Below are 27,296 nucleotides of genomic sequence, written 5' to 3' on the forward strand. Positions count from 1 at the left end.
ATTTCACACTTTCACATATTAACTACCTAAATTGCAGATATAAATGTGAAAAAGTTTTTTTCTATCTCTGACAGTACATTAGTCACAAAGATGTTGTACAAAGTAGTGTTAAAGGTACACAAATTGTTGAGGCATTTCAAAATTAAGCATCAGAATAACATGAAGCTGCTTTCTGATTGTTGGGTGAAGTAAGGGGGGTAACTCTCATTCCCAGAAATGCTTATCCAATTTACAGGAATATCAGATATCAGTAAGACTTCCGCCCGTATCCCCCTTTAACTTTCAAATCATATCACCTGAAAATATATTCCTCATCTGATAGGGATGAGTTTTAACAATTTTTAGTCGTTAAAATTTAGGGGGGATACGGGCGTAAGTCTTACCCAGATATCAGTTGAAAGTGTTGTGTGTGGTAGCTGTGTGTTGTAGTGTGTGAAAGTGATTACAATAATGGGTATCAGTTGCATTAATGGAAGCTCACAGGTGGTGCTGGCACCCCCGTGCCTTCTCGTGAGTATAACCTGTATAGTGTTCCCTTCTCAGCCTATCATGCTTTGATGTTTTATTGAACTAATTCTTGGTGTCAAGTTTCAACACATTGCAATAGAAAACTTAAACTCCTTTAGCAGATGTGTTAAGACTGCTTTTGAGGTTTATTGTGTGAAGTGCAACACTGTTTTCACATTTATCTCAAATCTGAAACACGATTTATTATTGTTTTACTATTTGCAGTCTGTAGCAATAGCAAAACTGAGTTTGGATTGTTGACATAATCTGGAACATTCTATTCTATGTCAGGACACTTGAACTCTCACATTGTGACCTCCAAAATAATATCTACAATATTTGGCATGTCATTATATTAGGTGGCAAACATTTCTGTAGACTGGGTGATATAACACCATTCAAAATAGAAACATACAACTTTATGGATGACAACTTCTTATTTATTGCATAGAGTGACGTTTCGAAGTAGATTCTTATAACGTTATTTAGCGTGATAGCCATGTAAGAATGTACATCGAAATAATAAATTGTCATCCATAAAGTTGTATGTTTCATTTTTTTGATCACCCACTTCTAGAATGCTGATCAACCAATTAATTACACCATTCATCAATATTATCTACTTGATGTCAGCGTGTAACTAATCCTGTCTGAACCAGACAATCCAGTGATGGATATTGTAAACATCGATCCATGCCACCCGTGCATGAAGACTGACTGACTGACTGAGTTTGCTTTTACGCCGCTTTTAGCAATATTCCAACAATATCACGGCGGGGGACACCAGAAATGGGCTTCACTCATTGTACCCATGTGGGGATTCGAACCTGGGTCTTCGGCGTGACAACCCAACGCTTTAACCACTAGACTACCCCACCGCCCCCGGGCATGAAGAAACACCATCAACCAGAGTTGCCAATCTCTGCCATGCACTCCACCTATCATCTCTTACAACTAGTATAGGTTGTAGGTGACCTATTCCAAGTGATCGATATTGTGAACATCGGTCCATGCCACCCGGGCACGAAGAAACACCATGAACCAGAGTTACCAATCTCTGCCATGCACTCCACCTATCATCTCTTACGACTAGTATAGGTTGTAGGTGACCTATTCTTACCTGGTTATCAAAGGGAGACATGCACAGGGTACTGAAGACTTACTGGGAAATAGCTGATTTTGCAGCATGATCATCTAATTAGTGATTGAGTATGTTTTTACGCCGCTTTTAGCAATATTTGCAGCAATATCACGGCAGGGGACACCAGAAATGGGCTTCACATAGTGTGCCCATGTGGGGATTCGAACCTGGGTCTTTGGTGTGACGAGCAGACGCTTTAACCACCAGGCTTCCCTACCGCCCGATCACCTAATTATAATACAAGAAATGTCTCCAAACAAAGTGCAGTTTCCTTATGCTTCTGACTGTCAGACTCACATCCATATTTGTATACAGGAAGATAACAAGACCTGTTTTAGTATCGTACATCATTGGGCATTCCTTTATTTCATTTTAGTTACCATGGTAATGGAACCATTTTCAAACTCAAGCTAATCTTGTTTACACTCCATGTTCAAATAGCACTGTCCTGATATCACAATACATGCTACAATGTTTGAAGCCATCAGGAATAACTAGAGGCTCACAAAAACACAACTTGTCCTTTCATTCAAATGATATACATTGTATGACACGCTGTTGTGGGAATTGTCTTTTGATGTACCAATAACTCAGTGAAGTGTTGCTGCCCCTAACAGCATTCTTCTCACCTGGATTCTTTAGGTAATATTTCAATATAAAACCCTCCTCTGCGAGCTATTTCAAGCTCACTTTGAACATGTGCCATGGCATCAAAGTCCTCCCCTTTCTTCGTGATCATACGCAGCTCTTCACGAAATATCTTTTCTTTTTTCTTCCTCAGATCTTTCCTTTGTTTTCTCAAAGAAAACAACATCCGTTTCCGAAACTTCTTCAACAAATGCCGGTTCATTTTCCTTCTCCTTATCTTTATAATGTGCTTCGCTTCCTTGATTGGTGCATTGTGGGAGTTTGGGTCATATATGACCTTGACCTCACCTTCTGGAACAAGGACATCTCTCAGAGCTTGAGGAAGAGTGGGGCAGTCTAACACCCCTTGTTTAGAAATGGACTGATCCAGTATTGCCACAGCAGGTTGTGTAAGGCCAAGCCGTGAAGGACAAATGTATTCTTTATCTTGTGTCATAGTTTGGAGCTTGTAGGGTAAATGATTTAAAACTGACTGCTGGGGAGAAACCATTGTTTGCACATGTCCATGGAAACTGGGTTTCACAGGGAGATGATCACTGACTGTTCCCTGAGTTCCAATGCATCTCATAAATCCTTGAAAGTTATCTGGAAAATATAACATCATGTATGGGTGATAAAACTTTCTTCATCAGTCCATATTTTTGCTCACTACTGTCATTTCGCTTAGATTCAGACAGGTATCAAAAGACAGCAGCTATTGAATGCAATATTTAAAATAGACTGAGATCACTGTTTACCTTTCAAGATTAACGCTGTGACATTTAACCTTTATAATACGCCATTCCATACACCAAGCTTATCAGACATGGACAAAGTTGGACCAATTAACTTCTTCAGTAACCAAGGTGAAACATCTACTACCAAAGTAAACTAGAAACATATTCAGAACCATAATACAGTTTCTATCGAGCCAAGGGATGCAATAATCCATTGCAATAGGATCTCAGACAGCTAGGCCACTCGTGCCCCTTCACATATCACAGCCAGCACTGTTCTGTGTCTTTGTGGGTCACAAAGATGATCATAAAGACTAACCATTGACAGAAAGGCGTTGTAAGGACTTTCCAAGCCTTAGTACGCTTGATGCTGAACGTAACGTAGCCATATTTACAGGTCACTGAAACAGCAAAAAAATAAAATCATATATGGCAAATGACTTATGAAACCATTATTGGTTGTTTAAATGCATAACGAAATATAAGCAAGTAAAAAACTGCAGTTTACTAGGCATATATATATAGTTGCTAATTGGCTCTGGCTACACTGACCCTGCTTGTCTTTTTGATCATATATTAATATTATAAAAGAATAGTTGTGATGGCTTATGATAAAGTTGTCCATTATAAGTTAATGGGCTGAAGGGGTAGTTGTCAGCACAGGTACAACAGATATGTACACGATGAATGTTTCTGTATGCACAAATATACCTTAAACAAAGTCAGAATAGAGAAAAGAGTACCCTGTATCTGAAATGGTGAAGGAGTCTATATTCCTCAATCCAAAACCTAAACCAGTTCATGTTGTTCCCATTTGCCTGATTACAAGTGATACTGTGCAAATATTCATAACTGCGTGTTCCCTTTTATTATACAACAACAATATGACAGTTCCGATCAAGAAAATGGATGCAAAGTAGAAAGAACTTGTCCCAGTATATGTTTCTGAATTCTGCTTTTGGGTTGTGTACATTTCTGAATACATACCCAAGAATTACATAACTGTAGTACCCTTGTGGACAACAACCTTCAGCCCCACTAACTCATAAGCATGATAACAGACAACTTCATCACAAGCCATTACAACTATACTTTGGGATCGAAAAGACATGCAAAGCCAGTGTAGCAAGAGCTAATCACCTTTCGACAGATGTTATGCATGTGATTGGTAAAAAAACAATTAATGTTTCTTAAGTGTCTGCAAAAATGCAACACAATATGATATTATAACAATATAAACTACTGAATATGCTGAAAGTGGTTCTGAGAGCCAAGTTCAGGCTGGAAGACTAAAAGGCTTTTACAAATTGTATTCATGCAAGCATGATCACCTGCTCACACATATCTAAATGAGCGTCCTTAACAGCACTACTCCCACTTGCTATATCACTGACCCATGAAGATTTGGGTTAAAATGGATCTTAAGTAGCCTATAGTATACTTGTCGTAAGTGGTGACTAACAGGATCGGGTGGTCAGACTCGCTGACTTGGTTGACACATGTCATTGTATCCAAATTACGTAGATCGATGCTCATGATGTTGATCCCTGGATTGTGTGGTCCAGACTCAATCATTTACAGACCATCGTCATATAGCTGGTATAGTGATGTGTGGAGTAAAACTAAACTCACTCAATGCTATATCACTGCATCTGCATCAGACAAACATGAGGTGGATATAATGAGTAGCATCTGTCTCTGTCGGGATTAGATGACAGGCAATCAGCCAAGATACTGATCCTGGCCACCAGAGTTTCTATTTAGACTAAGATCTACGAAACTAACCCGAAACCCCACAGTGATGGAACATTGGTGGGTGACTGCTTGACCTAACTTAGGTGTGATATTGTGTGACCTGAGAGCGACATGCCTCTCAAAGGCTCAGTCTCCGTTAGTGTGTTGTCTGCATCTAATTCCGGACGAAACCTTTACAAACACTGACTCTGGGACCTTAACTCTTGTCAGAACATTCAATACCGACAAGCCTCAGCGTGGGCTGTTTCATCGAGATTCAAATAGTACTTTAGTCCAACTACTCACGTTTTTCTATAAGAGCGCGGCCATGTTGATTCATTCAAGTATCCTCGAATGCAATGCTCTGAACTACATAACATTTACCAATTTTCATAGAATATTCCTTAAAGTACAAATCACACCAATCTGACAATACACTGTCTTGGTTCCGATAGTTATATATCAGGTGATAGGTTATATATTCTTCAGGAAATTACGTTTTTCTATAAGAATATATGGTTTGAGGGAACGACCTTCACCTTTGTCGTGACTCGACACGAGACTGATACTCGTGACGGTGATACGGAAAACAAACCTTATCAACAAATGTTGTCTGGTCTAGCATAGGAAACTACATCGCCGCTCATCGTACTCCACCCCAGTTAGTTTGAAAACGGATTCACCATGAATAACGCGCCACAAACGACGTTAAAGGTGTTTGGATGTTTGCTTCCTCAGTGATCGATAAGATTATCTCGCATTTTGTCCTGGTTCATTTCACAAACTGATTATACCTAATAATTATATTTGTGTGCACTGTTACTGTCTATCTTTAAATAATGGTTCCATGTATACCGTACTCCTGAAGACACCTTTATGAAATATGTTAATGAAGTATGCCTTGATATGGAATGATAATTAATCTATAACTTGCGAAATTCTCATGTAATTTTCTTCCCTATTTCAGATTATATTTGTCGCCCATTTTGTGCTGACATTTTGGTAAGTATTAGGATTGTAGACCAGTGCCATTGTCTTTCCACCCTCTTTATCCATTGCCTATCAGTGCTTGATCACCCATTTGTTTATGGTCATTACCAATCAACGCCAAATAACTACTGTATATTGTTATCCTGTAAGTGTTGTTGTTTCACATGTATAGCTATATCTGCTTACTAATTATTCACTCACCTGATGTAGGAGTAAGAATATACACCGAAACAGTCTGTTCCTCATAATAAAGTAGTTGACATACATCAATTCTCACCTTTCATTGTTTTGGGTTGGCATTGTATATTCACACTATCACTCAAGGTGTTGAGCCACACAGACATGGTAAATACTTGGATGATGGCCGGTGTTTAAGATAATGTTGTGTTTTGTAAGTTATTGACACGGTTTACTGTTATTCATGTGATTATTGAGAAAACAATGGCTGTTTTGAGGAATCTGAAAACCCACACAGATGTTGTTTGAAGTTCTCAGTTATCCAGTGTTATCGTTTTATCTCTAAGTTATGTCACCATCTCCATAAATAATTTGTGTTTGCATTCAGTGTATACTTTAGTGCATAATATACAATGATATATGCACATTTCTGCATTGTGTAAAGTAAAACCCTGTCAGCAGAAAATGACTCTGACTGTTCTGACTCTGCTTTAGTTATTGATATAAAATGTATTGGTAAAATGATCATGAACATTGAAGTGACCATAGTTTGATGACGTCAAGCCCTCAAAAGGAGGACAGATTTCATATGGCACAAGGATTAGTGATGTTGTATGGGACACAAACCTTATGTATTGAGTATCTACAAAAGCCAATGTAGTGGACAAATGAGGGTCTTCAGAGGGACATTGAGAAACTGGTATGATGTAGAAGAACAACTTCTGTATTGCAATAGATGTGACGTTTCGGTGTGTATGCTAACACCAATTTTGCAATAAAGAAGTTGTTCCATAAAAATTGTTCGCCTATGACAAGTAAAGGGTAGACACATTTAAAATTTTTTAACAAGCTCTGGGTCATTGAACCTAGCACCATATGTCCTCTGATGTAGGCATAAATATCAGGTTGCATTTTACAATAATTGGTCACACGTTTATATTTATGGCCTTGTGAGAGCGAGTCATGATCGTGGATGATATCATTGGTTGATTCAGTTATGGAAGGACAGAGAGGGTAATGTGACTGATGTAATGTATTTGTGGCACTGAGTCATTTATATACTGACTCCGAATTGTCAGTTAGTAATATGATACCGTACATTGGGGTACATTATTCTGTATGTGTATTAGTAAAAATGCCATGTAGACTTGCAAGTTGATGATAGATATGTTTTGTCAGATCCATTTAATGTTTACTTTAGAATTTTCTTATTGTTTATCATAGCCATGGTTATCTTCTTTAATGTTCACATTTCTGGGGATGTGAGTTATTAATTTAGTATTGATAATCTTTTACTCATAATCACTATTCTGATGATCAATGACATCCAATACAGTCGAGCACCGTTGTGTTGAACTAGGATAACTCGATATCTCAGTTGTCTCTATAAAACATCTCGGTCCCGGAAAAATCCTTCATAATTTATCATTCTTCAAGCTCTTTTAACTTGATACGGATTTCTCCATATTTTGGATATCTTGATATGATTTCATGGTACATGTACCAACAAGCAAAATTACCTTGATATTTGCAAAGAAACTCGATATTCACCTACCTTTCATGGGCAAGTATCCCTCTGAACTGAGGTTGTTTCCACACGTTTATACACGGTGCGGCATGAATCAAAGGGATGCGGTAGTGTAAACTAATTTAGGCTAATTGAGTTGAAGGTGTCACTTGTTTGTTATTTAATTAGGATTAATTAAGAAGGAATTAATTAGGAAGTACTCACTGTTAGTGTTATGACTAAATACTACTGATAACGAATTATAGTTTCGAATCAAAACATACTGATAAGTGTTTTGTTTTCTTTCATAGTGATATGTGATGATATGCCCTGGTCGGATGTCTCGAAGTTCGGATAAGTCAGTATTTTTCTTGGTCCCATGAATATCGAGACAGCAGTGCTAGAGTGTATAGGCATAAAAATTAAAGTACTTAGAACATCGTGAAAAGGTTGATAATGGTATATATTTTCAATTCAATTGTTTTAATGTAAATAAACCCGTGAAGATCTGGGTTAGAATTGACCTTCAGTAACCCATGCTTGTCGTAAGAGGCGACTAACGGGATCGGGTGGTCAGGCTCGCTGACTTGGTTAACACATGTCATTGTATCCCAATTGTGTAGATCGATGTTCATGCTGTTGATCACTGGATTGTTTGGTCCAGACTTGATTATTTAGAGACTGCCACCGGATAGCTGGAATATTGCTGAGTGTGGTGTAAAACTAAACTCACTCACTTTAAGGTAAATAAATATGTGTGACATACTAAAGTAAATAATTGCTGACTCTGCAAAAATAAAGATATCAGTAGAGACTGTGATGTTGCCATGTTTTACTCTATGAAACTAACCCAATACAACTAAGTCTATATGCGTCTATTTCTAAATCACTGAAGGAACAGTTGGGCTGAACCTTATCATTCAGTCACTACTTGTATTTAACAATAACATGGCCAGATTGGCGTTTTACAAAGCAATCTTAAGGCGGAGGTGATCATAACCATGATACTATAAATAGACTTACAACAACTGTAGTGTTAAAGTTGTTTTGAACAACAGCACCCAGGGACACTTATTGAATCTATTATTAGATTCATGTATAGCGATCAATATGGAATAACTAACCTAATATACAAAACTGTCCTAATGTACCATTTGTTACCAGGTGATGGAAAATCAATTATTTATCCTTGAGGATATCTTTATTACATTTTTGTATTGATCATGAATACATAAGTACTTGTTTACCTATCCTTTGAATAAAGAACATCCAGAAGTAATAGACGGCTTAAGAATTTTCTGGTAAGTTTCAATCGAAGGAAGTCCTTAACATTGAAATTAATATTGCTCAGTACACCTGTACATGAGGTTGAGTGAGTGAGTGAGTTTAGTTTTACGCCGCACTCAGCAATATTCCAGCTATATGGCAGCGGTCTGTAAATAATTGAGTCTGGACCAGACAATCCAGTGATCAACAGCATGAGCAACGATCTGTGCAATTGGGAACCGATTACATGTGTTAACCAAGTCAGCAAGCCTGACCACCCGATCCCATTAGTTGCCTCTTACGACAAGCATAGTCGCCTGTTGTGGCAAGCATGGGTTGCTAAAGACCTATTCTTCCCCGGATCTTCACGGGTCTCATGAGGTTGAGAGAAGTTGCAGTGATTTATCTTGGTCTAATTTTATCTTAATTTAACGTGTGAAGATCTAGGTCAGAATTGGTCTTCAGCAATCCATGCTTGTTGTAATAGGCAACTGGCAGAGATGGATGGTCAGACTTGCTGACTTGGTTGACACGTATCATTGTCTACTATTAGATTGATGCTCATGCTGTTGATCATTAGATTGTCTGGTCCAGGTTTGTTGGTTAATTGTCTGCACCAAAGCTGTGAACGTCAATGACCTGTGTCACACTTGGCTTACTGCAAACATCATGCTGAAATCATGTAATATTATGGAAATAGTGTTTATATCGGTATGTTTTCAAACTCATTCAACATGTTCAAGATGGATGGTGCTTCATACTGTGGAATTATTTCAGGTCAAGGGTTCAGACATTTTATCAATAGGAAAACTGATAGACAGGATCAGAGAGCCTGATGAGAGCTTAGAGTGCCATAATCTGCCATATTCTTGCAGTCATCTCTGCATGTTGTTCAGTTCATTTTACATGCTAGTAGAGTTTCCACAGAGATCATACAGGTACAGATAAGCTGCATATCTGTGTAAATTACGCAAATATTTATGTTAAAACTCAATTCCTATTAACTCTGTTGCATCCAAGTATGCTTGAATGTTTGTAAATACTCAATATATTTGATCTTACATGCGTACACACAAACATGTTAAGGTAGGTTGAGAGGTTCTATGTCAGCACATGAACTTGCAGTCTTTCTTATCGTTTCTCACATTACTGATCAAATATGAATAACAAATACAAAAAAACATTTAAACTTTATTATATTTTTACAATTGATGGAAAATGGCAAAGTACCCAATAAGTTTGAGTGAGGTGGATACAATTTATTTGGTTACTCAAAGGAAAATGAGGATACCCGATTGAGATTAACACAAGCGAGTACATAACTCATGACCCAGAAAGTTATCTGTAGATGTGCACACTCATGTTTCATACCATGATAAACATAATATTACAGGGGGATATATGAATGTCATTTTCTGTCATATGAGGAATATGATGTTTATAGAGCATACTAAATAACCTTCCGTGTAATACCATTTTCATTAAACAAGTTAATGATTTGGTATCAAACGAGCGAAAGTGAGTTTGACACTAAATCTTTCATGAGTTTAATAGAAATGGTATTTCACGGAAGCGAGTTTAGTATTCTGTTTATTACACTCCAACATAAATTGATAGAAACTGCTTACAGTGTGATGACTGAGTTTTCCGCTTGTCAAGCAACGCCTAATATCATTGTGACAGAGGTGTTAGAATTGTGGCGTCATAACTGTAAAACATTATGACGTCATACATCTAGTGGTATTACACTAGTGTAATACTGACGTAAAAATATTACACTACGGTATCTTCCACGGGAAAGTAATAAAACTAAAAGAGGTTATCTTACTCCGTTATCAGGCCAATTGAACACTTCATTCTTTTACCTTCAAATTGACACGTGTCCATCTTAGATTGCAAATGATTTAGCGGGTAATGGATATCTTTATTGTGTATACAAAACCTGTAAGGTGTTGATGATGATGGCGTCACCCGTAACTAGACACATGTCAGTCGTGAATGAACAATGTTCTGGTGCACTGACTTGATCAAATAACGTTTTAGCTGTTATTAAGCTCAATGATATTGCATTTAAAAGATCATTTTTATCACGTTAACAAATGTTCATAAATCATTCCATTAAAAATATATTTGTTGTATTTTAAAGCGACCTTATGAGGTACTATTTTCCATAGAGTAGTTATGTTATTACTGCTGGAGAAGTTAGGTTTAATACGCTCATGAATACCAATCAGATGTTTGAGGTCACAAGTCCTGCCTCCGGGTTGTTTGTATGTCATGGTTCTTCTCTTTAAATTACATTATGGGTTATAAATAGAATAACCAACTCGGTGCGAGTGATTACGGGAAATATACCCTCGTTAAATAATGTTCAGTGCCTCGCCAAGGCGACCTCGTTCGTTATTCTCTAAATATTGTGCATACAAAACCTGTAAGGTATTGATGATGGCGTGTTGAATGATTTGAACACACATTTCTGACATGGCCAGCTGGCGAGAGATTATCATATATGTTTTCTATCTGCAGGGGATCGATGTCTGGAGTGCTTATGCCAGCTGCTTACCTCTACCTGAATGGTTTTGTCCTAGCTTTTGGTTTCTGGGCTATTGTGAACCCAGAGTCTCCGGAACCAGTCATGATGGTAACGTCAAGTTTGTCAATTGTTTAACACCACACTCAGCAATATTCAGTGATACAACGATCTAATAGAGGAAATATGGTAATTCTTTGCCTTGTCCCAGGCATCTAATAGAGGAAATATGGTAATTCTTTGCCTTGTCCTAGGCATCTAATAGAGGAAATATGGCAATTCTTTGTCTTGACCCAGGTATCAAATAGAGGAAATATGGTTAATCTTTGTCTTGTCCCAGGCATCAAATAGAAGAAACATAGTAATTCTTTGCCAGGCATCAAATTGAGGAAAAATGGTAATTCTTTGCCAGGCTTCTAATAGAGGAAATGTGGTAATTCTTTGCCAGGCATCTAATAGAGGAAATATGGTAATTCTTTGCCAGGCATCTAATAGAGGAAATATGGTAATTCTTTGCCAGGCATCTAATAGAGGAAATGTGGTAATTCTTTGCCAGGCATCTAATAGAGGAAACATAGTAATTCTTTGCCAGGCATCTAATAGAGGAAATGTGGTAATTCTTTGCCAGGCATCTAATAGAGGAAATGTGGTAATTCTTTGCCATGCATCTAATAGAGGAAATGTGGTAATTCTTTGCCAAGCATCTAATAGAGGAAATATGGTAATTCTTTGCCAGGCATTTAAAGAGGAAATGTGGGAATTCTTTGTCAGGCATCTAATAGAGGAAATGTGGTAATTCTTTGCCAGGCATCTAATAGAGGAAACATAGTAATTCTTTGCCAGGCATTTAATAGAGGAAATGTGGGAATTCTTTGCCAGGCATCTAATAGAGGAAATATGGTAATTCTTTGCTAGGCATCTAATAGAGGAAATATGGTAATTCTTTGCCAGGCATCTAATAGAGGAAATGTGGTAATTCTTTGCCAGGCATCTAATAGAGGAAATATGGTAATTCTTTGCCAGGCATCTAATAGAGGAAATGTGGTAATTCTTTGCCAGGCATCTAATAGAGGAAACATAGTAATTCTTTGCCAGGCATCTAATAGAGGAAATGTGGTAATTCTTTGCCAAAATAGAGAGTTTTGATGCAGAGTAGTCTGTCTACAATATTTTGACTAATGTGAAGAGCTCAGGTAAGAATCATCTAATGACTACAGAGTATAACTTTTTCTCTCCCCCAGTACCTCATCATGCATGGCATTAGCGTTGTCCAAGATATAATACTGCTGGGAATATATGCGCCAAGAGGATATGATCAATGTAAGTAATTCAGAAGGTGTTGTCATGATGTTTTGTCATGTTTTGTCATGTTGAATCAGGGCAGATCCAAGAGTTTTGGGAGAAGCACCCCCTCTGTATCTGCTCCTGTTATGTATGTCAGGCCTCAGCCAAAAATGGTTTTTCCCTGTCATTTGCCTTTTTAATTTGTTTTATTAACTAATTGTTCATTGTTTGGTGCATTGATAATATTCTCAGACAGTTCTATATGCGATACACGCTTACCTGTATTGATTCATATTTTTATCCTCTATTGATTCCGCCCTGTGAAGCAGGATCAGGTGGTCAGACTCGATGAGTTGGTTGATACATGTCATCGGTTCCCACTTGCGCAGATCGATGCTCATGCTGTTGATCACTGGATTGTCTGGTCCAGACTCGATTATTTACAGACCGCCGCCATATAGCTGGAATATTGCTGAGTGCGGCGTAAATCTAAACTCACTCACTCACTCACCCACCCTGTGAAGATCAGGGTTAGAATTGGTCTTCAGTAACCCACGCTTGTCATTAAAGGCGACTAATGGGATTGGGTGGTCAGACTCACTGATTTGATAGATACATGTCATCATATCCCAAATGAGTAGATGGATGCTCATGTTGTTGATCACTGGATTGTCTGGTCCAGACTCGATTATTTACAGACCGCTGCCATATAGCTGGAATATTACTGAGTGCTTAAAACTAACCTCACTCACTCACTCTATTGATTCATATTATAACCCCACACTTGAACATTTTATGCATGTGTGACATACATGATTATTGAAGCATATTTCGTTCAGGTAACTTCCATATTTTACCCAATCAGCAATCGTTTTGGATGACGTTTATGATCCCAACATTCAGTCACATGACAGACCATGTATATGTAACTTGACTTGTCGTAAGAGGCGACTAACAGGATCAGGTGGTCAGACTCGCTGACTTGGTTGACACATGTCATCGTTTCCCAGTTGCATAGATTGATGCTCATGCTATTGATCACTGGATTGTCTGGTTCAAACTTCATTATGTACATACCGCTGTCATATAGCTGGAATATTGCAAGTGAGGTGTTAAACAACAAACCAACAAACAAATAGAATATGATGTATTCATTGACATGAATAAAACAAATTCTAAAGAGCGAATTACGCCATGGAAACTGGGAAACTGTGGTTTGAGTTGTAAATACATTTGACTATGTGCAGGGGGGATAACGTCACCATCATGATGATAATGTGTTTCTCTCCACAGCTCGAGCCACTCGCGATCAGGGCTACATCAACGAGTACAGATTCAGCTTGGGGTATCCTTTACATGGAGGTTGTCAGGGTGTGCAAGCTTGACCCAGGATATACTCCTTCGCATGACTTGTGACCCGTGAAGGTCCGGGTTAGAATTGATCTTCACTAACCCATGCTTGTAAGTGGCGACTAACGGGATCGGGTGGTCAGGCTCGCTGACTTGGTTGACACATGTCATAGGTTGTCATGCTGTTGATCTCTGGATTGTTTGGTCCAGACTCGATTATTTACAGACCGCGGCCATATAGCTCGAATATTGCTGAGTGTGGCATAAAACTAAACTCATTCACTCACTCACTTAGCTTGTGTAACATACACCTATGGGCATTAATTGTGAGGTATGGCTGCATTAGGAAGACTTTTCAATTGCAATGAAAAAATATCATATGGCAGATGGTCTCTGACAGTATGTTCTTCATTTGTCCTTGGAGTTGGTCCCCAGTACCCCATACATGCACCCCTGTCATGATTACACCCCTGTCATGATTACAGGTGGAGTTGGTCCCCAGTACCCCATACATGCACAGGGTGGAGTTGGTCCCCACCACCTGTCACCTGATTACAGGGTGGAGTTGGTCCCCACCACCCCATACATGCACCCCTGTCATGATTACAGGGTGGAGTTGGTCCCCAGTACCCCATACATGCACCCCTGTCAGGATTACAGGGTGGAGTTGGTCCCCAGTACCCCATACATGCACCCCTGTCAGGATTACAGGGTGGAGTTGGTCCCCAGTACCCCCCCTGTCAGGATTACACATGCACACCTGTCAGGATTACAGTACCCCATACATGTACCCCTGTCAGGATTACAGGGTGGAGTGGTCCCCAGTACCCCATACATGTCCCCTGTCAGGATTACAGGGTGGAGCATGGTCCCCACCACCCATACATGTACCCTGTGGTCCCCAGGTTACAGGGTGGAGTTGGTCCATACCCCCCCCTGTACATGCACACCTGTCAGGATTACAGGGTGGAGTTGGTCCCCACCACCCCACATGCACCCCTGTCAGGATTACCTGTGGAGTTGGTCCCCAGTACCCCATACATGCACCCCCATCAGGGTTACAGGGTGGAGTTGGTCCCCACCACCCCCAGTCAGGATACATGCACCCCCCCATGTCAGGATTACAGGGTGGAGTTGGTCCCCAGTACCCCATACATGCACCCCTGTCATGATTACAGGGTGGAGTTGGTCCCCAGTACCCCATGTCAGGGTTACATGCACCCCCCACATGTCAGGATTACAGGGTGGAGTTGGTCCCCACCACCCCATACATGCACCCCTGTCATGATTACAGGGTGGAGTTGGTCCCCAGTACCCCATACATGCAACCTGTCATGATTACAGGGTGGAGTTGGTCCCCACCACCCCATACATACACCCCTGTCAGGATTACAGGGTGAAGTTGGTCCCCAGTACCTTTTGCTTGTCTCATGATGTGGATTCTGTGTTAGAATGCGTCCCTAGTAACCTTGTTACTAGGCTGTGATTGAGTAAGTGAGTGAGTATGATTTTATGCCACTTCTAGCAATATTCCAGCAGTATCATGGCGGGAGACACCAGAAATGGGCTTTACACAATGTACTGATGTCGGGAATCGAACCAGTTCTTCAGCATGATGATCAAACACTTTAACGGTCAGGCTACCCCACCGCCCCGATTAGGTTGTGAAGCCGCATTATCTGGTTGGTAAAGAAGCCTCCAATCCGAATGTCTCCGAGGGTTGTTTGTAATCTCAGTCACTTGCCTGTCTGGCACAGACCTGATTATTCACGTGCTGCTGTATCGTACCGGGAATATCTGGGTCACTTAATGATACACTCACAGTTCTCCTTAACCCGATGCAAGTATGGCCATTGTGGACTTGTTAATTAAACCAGTCACAGGATTTCTTCTCTTCCGGATTCTCCGATCACGGAGTGGAGATTATGCAGAGTTCAATATTCCAGGAGTCAGTAATTTCCCTGGATTTGGTAAGTCTACACTTTTGTTATTTTTGTTGCTGGTGGAACATGGTTATCAGTGTTTGAAATTTATGATGAAAAGTTTGATATCTTTGAGGGATTTTTTTAGACTTCTAAGCTAATCAGCTTTCCAGGCAAAATGTTAGAGTTATGATTTCATTAGGCTTTCATAATTGCATTGTTACATAGCATTCAGTACATTGATGCTCTTCGTACTGTCAGTGGTATACAAGTCACCTTAACCAGCTGTCTTACACAAGCTACAAGTACAGGCAAACAAGGATAAGTTGAGCACCGTCCTGACAATTGACCCGTATTAGTATGTATGAGTGCCGCCCATTGGCTTTTGCCATTGTTAGCGAAGGGGCCCCAGGTTGTCCGTGATCAAGTGTAGTGCGACTTGCTACACCGACTACGTGAGAGTCTTATGAGCAAGGCGTGTGCAGCTACGTGCGGAATCAATTTCATGGTCATGCACTGTACATGCACTAGCCTACATCTGCTCTACCTTTCACAAACCAAATGGGTTTGCTCATTGCCGTGCACCGCCTACTTCTCGTAAACGCATTCTCTGCACCAGTCCAACTTATCCTTGTTTGCCAGTATATATACATGAACATTGTAGAGTCCTTAGCAGTTCATATTTTTAATTTTTACCAAAAATTGCTCTGGAAATTTTGCCAAAGTTTGGCCTCTGATGAGGTTTGGATAAAGGACATCATGATATACCAGATCCAGATATGTGAATGATCCTTGAATATATCTTGTTTGTTTACACCGGTAACCATGGTAGCACATTCTAATGATGATGATTCAGCCACATGAAGAAAAAGTGGTGTTATCAATAAAAAAGTGGTGTTATCAAGAAAAAAAAGTGGTTTTATCAAGAAAAAATGCTATTCAAAAGAAATTAAGGAACACCTAATTTTCTAATAACTGAAATGAATCTGTGATGACATGAAAGATTAACTGTCATAAGACATAAGTCACTGTTCTTTAAATTCTTTTCGGTTGTGTACTTTCATAAAAACGTCTTAGAAGAAATTGTAATTTTTTAACTCAACCGGTTATGTCTCTGCAAAATAAAAGTTTAACTTGTAGGTCAATCATGTTTGGGATGTTTTGATGGGAGGTCACTGAAATTGTAATGCATTTCTTGCAATTTCACTAAATGTTTATCATCTGGACAGTTGGAAACAATCATGAGATTAATAAGGGACAATGTTCCATTGTCATTAGGTCTGTTTCAGGATAGGTTTGGATGCAGTAGTTAAAGCCTTGTGTAAAACTTGAAACAATGCCTTTGTCCATCAATCTGTCATCTACTGTTGACATACAGCAGTGTATGAAACAAGTTTTGAAATGTGACCTGTCACGGACTGGCTGTCCAAAAAAGTGGCCAGTCCTGAACAAACACAGCCAGTCCCAAAATCTAAAACAATAAGTCAACAAATGTTGAAACGAGAACGAGAAAGAGCATAATTACTAAGACGAAGTTCAATCCAAGTTAAGTTTATGTTTTTCATATATTTCCCACGACCAAGGGACAGCCTTACGTATTTGATAGGCTGTCCTTCACAAAAATAGACCGTCAAGGACGGTGGGATGTGCTATATTTTGTACACTGCATACAGTGTTTATAATAATGTTTTTGTATGTACCACAGCTGGCAATCTAGATGGAGGAACAAGTATGTATAGCACAGTGATTTGCTTTCTGATGTCGGGATAATGTGATTACTGTCTTTGTCTTTTTTTTATTTTCTTTCATGGTTCTGTGGATTGTTGGGTTTTTTTTCGTTTTGCACAAAGAAAATGCATCACTTGTCATAATTACAGGTAACACTGGGGCTTCTGGTATGTATGAAGTCTCACCTGGCAATCCTGCCTCGTGTGTCAATCATATCGCACCTGACAATCCCATCTTGTTTGTCAATCATATCTCACAGGGGCAATCCCATTTCGTGTCAGTCATATGCCGAACACACATCTGAATGGATTCTCATGCGACAGTCCCCTGTAAAGTGACAATCCCATCTCAAGTGACAATCCCATCTCAGTGACAAGTGACAATCCCATCTCAAGTAACAATCCCATCTCAAGTTACAGTCCCATCTCAAGTGACAATCCCATCTCAAGTGACAATCCCATTTCAGTGACAAGTGACAATGCCATCTCAAGTGACAATCCCATCTCAAATCACAGTCCCATCTCAAGTGACAGTCTCATCTCAAATCACAATCCCATCTCAAGTGACAGTCCCATATCAAGTGACAGTCCCATCTCCAGTGACAACCCCATCTCAAGTGACAATCCCATCTCAAGTGACAATCCCATCTAAAGTGACAGTCCCATCTCAAGTGACAGTCCCATCTCAAGTGACAACCCCATCTCAAGTGACAATCCCATCTCAAGTGACAGTCCCATCTCAAGTGACAGTCCCATCTCAAACGACAACCCCATCTCAAGTGACAATCCCATCTCAAGTGACAGTCCCATCTCAAGTGACAACCCCATCTCAAGTGACAATCCCATCTCAAGTGACAGTCCCATCTCAAGTGACAACCCCATCTCAAGTGACAATCCCATCTCAAGTGACAATCCCATCTCAAGTGACAATCAAACTACTAATTTCCATTCTTATCATGGGTGCGCACTTCATGTTAGCTTACTAAGTTGCTCTGCTGTACACTTTCATTGTCCTTTCTGTGTAATGTTGTCCTCCTCATAATACATCAATATTTTAGTAGTATACCATGATGTACTAGCATCAGTGTTACACACTTGAAACATCATAATGAGGGTTAGGTATATTCAGTTCAGCACAGGTAAATCTACAGGTAAATTAGCTCTACAGTAATACCACAGTATGTTTATTTCCAAAATCACACACTGTGTAAAACGTTTTTGCACAAACTTAAAACTGGAATTACATGCTTGATGTAACTTTTTTAATTTGAATTATTTTTTATTGTTTGAAAGCATGTTTGTCTGAAGCATATATTATTTCTGTGCTGATTTTCCAAAAGGACAAAATGGCTACATTCATTTGATATTTACTGTCATCATGGGTATGAACTATGAAGTCATACAGCAAGGCTATAGTTCAGGTTTGGTTGACACATGTTGACACAATTGCACAGGTCGATGCTCATGCTGTTGATCACTTTATTGTCTTGTCCAGACTCGATTATTTACAGACCGCCACCATATAACTGGAATAGTGCTGAGTGCAGCGTAACGCTGAACTCACTCACTCGCTATAGTGCAGTGATATATGCAAGGAACATTTCAGTGTTACCATGGTTACTCTCATTTTCTGTAAGAAACACAAACCTGATGTAAAAAGGGAAGTAACTCTTTCTGTCTCTGTCTGCGTTGTTAGATAGATTAACTTAAACATGTCCTGGAGGGACACAACCTTCGGAGTTGAACAACGAACATTGTCATATCAGCAGACATTTTTTATGTTATTTACATCTATTTAATAGGAATGAATAATTAGTAAACAATAACTTATGTTTTTCAGTGAAATGATTAGGGGCTATATCAGATTTTTATGAACATATTATTGAAAAATGTCATGAATCAATAATAATATATTTCTGTCAGTTTCTAGCTTGCATTTGGTATATTAATCATGCGACTTTTGTTATTTTTTCAATCAGGAAATGGAAAGGTGTTATAAGATTTTGTCAGCATTTGCTCAGAAATCCAATTAAGACTTTTGACACTGACCCTCTGCTTGATTTTGCTGTGTTTGCACCATCTGTTACCTGTAATTTGATTGATTTATCACCTGTACAGGTGTTTACTCAAACATATTTCACTGCATTGTAAAATTGTTAGTGGTTTCCATTATTGTGCTCAGGTGATTCACTATTATGTACCTTTGCCCTGCTTGTTTTAACGACTGTCAGTGTCTGCCGAGAGACCAGTGAAGATCCGGGTTAGAATTGGCCTTCAGTAACCCACTCTTGTCGTAAGAGGCGACTAACAGGATCGGGTGGTCAGGCTCTGACTTGGTTGACACATGCCATCGTATCCCAATTGAGTAGATGGATGCTCATGTTGTTGATCACTGGATTGTCTGGTCCATTCTCAATCATTGACAGCCCGCCGCCATACAGCTGGAATATTGCTGAGTGTGCACAAGTTACACAACAAACCAACCAACCAACTTTGCAAAGCGACAGTTTGAATGTTTGGTTTTTGACGTATAGATAATCTTCACCAGTCATTTAAACTTTGTTTCTGTGTTTTGTTTTTTTAAAACCTCAGCAGTGATACTTTCTGACGATTGTCTTTACTGTCCATGTAATAGTTGGGGGCATTAAGCCCATAAAATTTACTATGCAGTTGAAACAAGCTCCTGGCAAACAAGGATAAGTTGACCTGACAATTGACCCATATTAGCATGTATGAGTGCCGCCCACTTGTGCTTGCCATTGTTAGCGAAGGGGCCCAGGTTGTCCACGGCCAAGTGTAGTGCGACTTGCTACACTGACATGAGAGTCTCATGAGCAAGGCGTGTGCAGCTACGCGCGGAATCAATTTCATCATCATGCAATACACGTGCACTAGCCTACATCTGCTCTACAACTGCTCTACCTTTCACAAACCAAATGGGTTTTCTCATGGCAGTGCACCGCCTACTTTTCGTAAACACGTTCTCTGCACCTGCCCAACTTGTCCTTGTTTGCCAGTAGAAGCATGTTTAACTGTAGAAACATGTTCTTTTGGGATCAAATTTCATAGTCTCACTAATGGTTTGTTAGTACTCCTGTGTAAATATCTCAAACCTGCCTCACTTCGGTCGGCCCTCCAAGAAGCTGACATAACAGGATATAAATGAATACGTTTCAAAGTGGTGTTAAACTAAACTGATTCAGTAGACATTTTGAACTGCATCCTTTGTCTTTTGTATAGTGTCTGTCTGGACAGTGAAAGGTTGTAGGTTGTTCCCTGGCAATACAAACAATTGTATAATGATGCCACTCTTATTTTCCCTGTCTTGTAAAATAAAACAAGAACTTGTGAGCTAAGACTCGGCACTGGTAATCTGATTTGAGCATTCATGTTGAATAGTGCTCAGGGTGCCATTGTACAAACAACCTTAGCTCTAAGACTGTCGTGAGTCTATGTTATGGTATGGGAGTTATGATCACCTTAGCTCTAAGACTGTCGTAAGTCTATGTTAAGGTATGGGAGTCACGATCACCTTAGTGCTAAGACTGTCGTAAGTCTATGTTAAGGTATGGGAGTTACGATCACCTTAGCTCTAAGACTGTCGTAAATCTATGTTAAGGTATGGGAGTTGCGATCACCTTAGCTCTAAGACTGTCATATATCTATGTTAAGGTATGGGACTTACGATCACCTTAGTGCTAAGACTGTCATATATCTATGTTAAAGTATGTGAGTCATGATCACCTTAGCGCTAAGACTGTCATGAGTCTATGTTAAGGTATGGGAGTTACAATCACCTTAAGGACTATCGGTCCATGTTAAAGTATGTGAGTCCTCACCTTAGCTAAGACTGTCGTGAGTCTATGTTAAAGTATGGGAGTTACGATCACCTTAGGGCAAAGACTGTCGTTCTATGTTTAAGTATGGGAGTTACAATCACCTTAGCTAAGACTGTCTCTATGTTAAGGTATGGGAGTTACAATCACCTTAGCGCTAAGACTGTTGTGAGTCTATGTTAAGGTATGGAGTTACAATCACCTTAGCGCTAAGACTGTTGTGAGTCTATGTTAGGGTATGGGAGTTACCAACACCTCAGGTTGTTTTGTACAATGGCACCCAGGTATCTCAGTGAGCTGACATAAACAGTCCAACCTTACATGTTTGCATGTCACTATGCAGGTGGAACAATCTTGAAGAGGACTCTACCTCAACAGAATTTTCTCCTGATGTTTAGCTAGAAATTTATCATTGTGACAAAAAGGAACGATTCTGATGGTTTTTTAAAAATAATTTTAACTTAGTGTGGAATGAAATAGAGGAATGTTTAATTCCAGTTAATTTATATTTTTTCTGTTGCAGCTCCTCCTGGTGGCTATGAAAATATAGACCAGCCATCGCCGTACCGGAGTAACGTGGAGACAGCAACAGGCCATGATACTATGGACAAGCCACCACTTCAACAGTAGAGCATCGTCAACGAAGTTGCAGTCGATGACGATGCAGTTGATAAATGGTTGAAACTGAGGAAAAAACAGCTGTGTCTTTTGCATGTGTTTAAATCAAACAGTTACATCTGTCGACATGATTGGTGCTGAGTATGGGAAGATAGCAAAAACAGACCAATCAGGATTGGGGCCTAAAAGATTACATCTTATGCTACATCAGTGTGCCCTGTATTGAGTTGATGAAAATACTTGAGTAACTTTCAAAGAATTTTTTGCCCTTTCTGGTTTGTAAAAAGGTACTTTTTGCTGTTTAATATTATAATTAGTGTAACTGGTAGAGCTGGCTGTTGATTTAGATCATAGAGATCAATAATTATTAACTAAATATTCATTGACTATCGATACATATTGGAGAAGTAACTTTAAGCAAAAATACCCATATAAGTCTGAAAGAAATGAATATACATGTATTCCACACCACTGGTGAGTGGTTACATGTTCATGACACTATTTTCATATTGATAATTAATAGTATTTGTCCTATCGACAATATTTCCGATTATTATTCTTTTAGCCAGCTTTACTGTTGATAAGTCGGTGGCTGCCCGGGTATAACTGATGCCATTGGTAATCAGCACGATCTGTAGGAATGATATGGTGATTCAGGTTTCAGGATAACAGTTTTTGGCAATACGTACAAGTGAATGACAAATATCTCAAATGTGCACGGCATATAGTATCATTGCTGGTATGGGGGCCGTGGGGTAGCCTAGTGGTTAAAGCGTTTGATTGTCACGCCAAAGGCCCAGGTTCCATTCCCCACATGGGCACAATGTGTGAAGCCCATTTCTGGTGTCCCCTGCTGTGATGTTGCTGCAATATTGCTAAAACATACTACTCACTGCTGGAAGACCATTCCAATGAAGTTACCATGGTAACTGAAATATTCCACATCATTCCAAGTGTTAAACTGTATTTCTCAACAGTGTCTCCTTTCAGAATTATCGAGTTTGTAAAAACCTAAATATCTCATTAATGTTCAGCTTGTATGTTTCATATATATATTTACATAAGCATAGGAAAGCTTCAGTTTTATCAAGGCTTGTCTTAGGTTAGTGAACGAATGTCAGACAATTTTTTTGTTAAGTTACTAATCTGTAGTAATGCTTTGGAAACCTTTTAAATATAATAAGCAAGGTGATTTTTCAAAAGGATTTTGTATATTTTGGAATTTAATGTTGACAGAGTGGGTCAGGGGTTTGGCCCTGGTTGACCACAGGGTGCAATTGTCACTATCATGATGCAACAGGTATTGGTTTAGGCTTAGCAATGAATGGATTGTTCATGTTGATAACATCATACTCTCATCCTTACCTTTTAGAGATGCATCGACTAGAATGCTCTAGGTGCTCTTGTTCGTTCTATATATATTAATGCATGTTTTGAATTACTGTATGTTTTATAACTGAAACCAAGGTATAGTTTGATTGTTGTGTCTTTCGTTGAGTTTTGTTAAACTTTGATTGTAGTTTGTTCTGACAGTGAAGTTAACCTACACTGTTTTGCAGGTATGTTTCTGAATGAAAGAATATCTGTAGAAGTGGTTGTAGACAATATGTCTCTTCATTTGATCTGTTCTGTTAGTTATCGGTTTAACTGTTTTGTTGGTGCTCTAGAGGGTATTGAGTAAAACGGAACACTGTGGATAAAAAGTTTCAGGTTTATTGTATATGGCGATGTTTCAATGTACAGTAGAATACTTTTATAACGAACACGGATATAACGAACTGACGGCTATAGCGAACTGTTTTAAAAGTCCCGAATAACCCTTATATTATCATATAAAAAAGTGAATAGCGAACTACGGATATAACAAACTAATTTCAGTGGTCCCTTGGAGTTCGTTATAAAGGTATTTTACTGTAGATGTTTATATACTGATTAAGTTGGAGTGACTTCAACCCAGTGATGATTTATTTTGTTTGTTGTTTAAGGCTTAACTTAGCAATATTCCTGCTACATGAAGGTTGGTAAATAATCAAGTCTGGGTAAGACAATCCAGAGATTAACATCATCAATCTATTGGAATCAATTGGAATACCATAACAAGCATCAACGAAGTCAGCGAGCCTGAACACCTGTTTCCATTTGTTGCCTTTTACGACAAGCATGGATGACTGAAGATCATCAGGTGTTCTAACCCACAGATCTAATTGAATCTACATTGAAACATTGCTTAACACAATATTCCAGAACTTGTGCATAAAATTGTACATTTTCTTATTTATTGGTGTGTTTTTGTTTGCAAAGGTCTCTGTATCTACTATCCTAAGAGCTGATCAATTCTATCGAAAAAATATTGATTGGGAACTCATCATTCCATTTGATACTCATTCCATAAATAAAATTAATATTCAGCACAATATTCATTCTTTGTTGCTATGGCCACACGTTTTTGATTATGAATGTTGAAGAATATTGACATGACGAATTTGGGCAAGATGTTTAGACCTGGTCTGTTTCATTGTAGCGTGATGTCTTGAGATGCTGTAGGGGCTGATATTGCTGGAATATTGCTAAAAGCTGAGTAAAACCAAACTCACTCACTCGAGATGTTGCTCATGATATCAATCACTGGTTTGTATTGACCAGACTCAGTTGTTTATAGTTGGCAGTCATATGGTTGGAATATTGCTGACTGCAGTGAAAAACAAGTGAGTAGGCGAAGGGTCGTAGCAGACAGAAGTACTACGTGTTGATGATGCATGTCTGAAAACAACCTACATGAGGATCGGTCACCATTATTATTTTTGTGCTTTAACAGTATAGATTCAGGATTCATATTTCACAATTTAGAGTCTAGAATTATGTGGATTTAAATATTTTAGTAACAGTTCTTGCATTTATAACATATGTTATATACCGGTATTTGGGATTACACTTTCTTTGTAAAGTACAAATTCTAGTACTTTTTTTAGTTGAGCCCCATCCGGGATTCGAACTCACACCCGCAGAGTCAGTCACCTAATCGCCAGCACACAAAGTCAGCCGCCTAACCCGCTCAGCTACCACGACATTTGACCACTTTCTAAATGGCATTGTGTAATCATAGTTCTTACATTCATATTTGAGTATGCAATATATTTTAGTTTACATGTAAATTCAATGCAGTCTGTAGTAGACAGGTCTGCAGTGGAGGGCATTTTTGTACTTTGGAGGGGTCATTCTGGGTAAAAATAGGTCCCGTTTCAAACAAAGTGAGACCAAATAATGGGGGTGATAAGGCTCTGTAACATGGTTCATTGTGTCACAATGTTGATCACTGGATTGTCTGATCCATAAGTTACAGGACGCCATCATATCGCCAGGTGTAGCGACAAACAAGCAAACGTAAATTAACAAAATACTTATTTGGGAAAATTCTGAAATTTTGTGCAATTTACTTTTTACTTACATCCCATAAACAAATTTATCGATAAATGATAATATATTCAGTTTGAGTAATGATTAATGTACTGTGAGTGGCTATATAATTTTATCAACTTTTTGTGTTGTTAATTATATTTAATGGAAACTATATATTTTATTCCTGTTATTGGATCCCTCAGAGCTTGTATCTTGTGTTCTCATATTATGTATCCATCCTGTATCACGTGCCTTCACGTTCATGTATATATTATTTGTGATACTTTTACACCTCGTGATTGTCTCCACTAGTGCAATATACACCAATCACCTTTGTACAGAGCATAGATAGTTTATGTATAAATCAGTATATGCATGTGTGTGTATATAATTGATTCATTTCATCCAAAATTCATTTTAAATAATCTTGGCTATATTTTGCAACATAATTTTCCCAAATCTCTTCGTGGTCATAGTGGATAAAGCTGTGAGTAAAACATCAAAAATATGTTTTACAAATAATTTTCAACTTTGGTCATATTTCAAAGGCAAAATAATGGCATGCCTAATATGTTATTATTGTATGGGGAGGGTGGTGGGGTAGCCTAGTGGTTAAAGCGTTCGCTCGTCACGCCGAAGTCTCGGGTTCGAATCCTCACATTGGTACAATGTGTGAAGCCCATTTCTGGTGTCTCCCTGCCGTGATGTTGCTGGAATATTGCTAAAAGCGGCGTAAAACCATACTCATTCAGTCAGTAATATTGTATGGGTGTTTACATAGCGCTGAAGTCCATCCCATGTACATGCATGCTCAAAGCGCTTTAAATGTTGAAACTATTCAGCAATAAGAATTCTAATACGCCCATTGCAACCTAAAATGGAGACTCAAGTACATAGCCATTATTTATTCACATGCAATTGGTGATCCATCTGACATTAAGACGAGAGCTTAGTTGCACATTTTATGGCTGATTTTCATGCGTTGTTGGAGGTCAGTATTTTGGTGTTTTTCATCATTTATCAGAGCCTGTTGTTTCAGTGTGGTGATGGGGATGTAGATACTATTTCAACACCATCAACATTCTTTCATATCATCATTCCAACACTTAGGATTTATTTACTCAGACATTAAAATCTTCATTCGTCGCCACTCGCCTCTTTCCGTAACCTCCAAGAAGACTCGTCCCCCTTTTGATATGACAAACGAATCAGAACACGCGTAAATGACTGCGGTGCGTTTGTAAAAATAATCCTGAGTACTTAAATCGTTTATGGCATTATGTTGTTGTTTGAAAAATCATAAAAAATATATATCGTCATATTGAAAGTACAAAGAACTTAGCTAACAGGATTTTGCTGCCTATTATGAAGTTTTTGATAGAAATCATGCGATTGACAGTGAGATATTCAAATACACACACGTGCGTTTGACATAACAGAGGGGCACAAGTCGCTATTCGGCTTGTCCCGGAATAACACGAGTTGGTCACGAATGTGAAATCTTATGATATGACTTGACTTTCTTAGTTATTGATAAGAGTATGCCATCATTTCTGTGGTGGTTTCATCTACGCATGTTTTCTATTCCGTTTTTTGTGTACATGAAGTAAATACTTTCACAACTTCAGACTTTGTTTTGTCATGTTTAGATTTATTTTAACCAAAAGAAGTTGAAGAACACATGAATGGTTTCATATAACTACAGTTAATCTGCCAGGGCCATGGTTAACTGTAGTCATAGGAAAAGGTCTTTTTGACAGTAGCACTGGTCACGCAGTAGTCTCAGGTGCAAAGTCGGGTGGCAAAGAAGGATTCAAACCCAGACTTTTGCTATTCAAATATTCACTCTGCATCCATCTTGAGTGAGTGAGTTTAGTTTTACGCCACACTCAGCAATATTCCAGCTATATGGCAGCGGTCTGTAAATAATCATATCTGGACCAGACA

General features: G+C 38.9%; 2 protein-coding genes across 6 annotated transcripts; one reads left to right on the plus strand and one right to left on the minus strand.

Moving 5' to 3' along the window:
* Nucleotides 1-1,994: 1,994 nt before the first annotated feature.
* LOC124257160 lies at nt 1,995-5,258 on the minus strand. 2 transcript variants are annotated; one of them, XM_046691162.1, is made up of 3 exons: nt 5,244-5,258; nt 3,332-3,413; nt 1,995-2,881 (listed from the first exon to the last, which is right to left on the minus strand). In XM_046691162.1, the coding sequence occupies exons 2-3, from the start codon at nt 3,399-3,401 to the stop codon at nt 2,274-2,276; spliced, it is 678 nt and encodes a 225-aa protein (XP_046547118.1). In that variant the 5' UTR covers nt 3,402-3,413; nt 5,244-5,258; the 3' UTR covers nt 1,995-2,273. The 2 variants fall into 2 exon arrangements, with proteins under 2 accessions (XP_046547118.1, XP_046547117.1); XM_046691161.1 differs by lacking the exon at nt 5,244-5,258 and adding an exon at nt 5,053-5,117.
* A 23-nt stretch (nt 5,259-5,281) lies between these two features.
* LOC124257161 (type-1 angiotensin II receptor-associated protein-like) lies at nt 5,282-23,709 on the plus strand. Of its 4 annotated transcripts, XM_046691163.1 has the most exons (9): nt 5,282-5,460; nt 5,714-5,748; nt 11,213-11,327; nt 12,458-12,536; nt 13,794-13,845; nt 15,696-15,820; nt 17,478-17,501; nt 17,650-17,667; nt 21,859-23,709. In XM_046691163.1, exons 1-9 carry the CDS (start codon nt 5,431-5,433, stop codon nt 21,963-21,965), a joined length of 585 nt encoding a protein of 194 aa, XP_046547119.1. In that variant the 5' UTR covers nt 5,282-5,430; the 3' UTR covers nt 21,966-23,709. The 4 variants fall into 4 exon arrangements, with proteins under 4 accessions (XP_046547119.1, XP_046547120.1, XP_046547121.1 ...); XM_046691164.1 differs by lacking the exon at nt 17,650-17,667; XM_046691165.1 differs by lacking the exon at nt 17,478-17,501.
* The last annotated feature ends 3,587 nt before the right edge of the window (nt 23,710-27,296 follow it).

This window comes from Haliotis rubra, unplaced genomic scaffold (assembly GCF_003918875.1).
Source record: "Haliotis rubra isolate DU_JTF1 unplaced genomic scaffold, ASM391887v1 Scf65, whole genome shotgun sequence".
NCBI lineage: Eukaryota > Metazoa > Mollusca > Gastropoda > Lepetellida > Haliotidae > Haliotis > Haliotis rubra.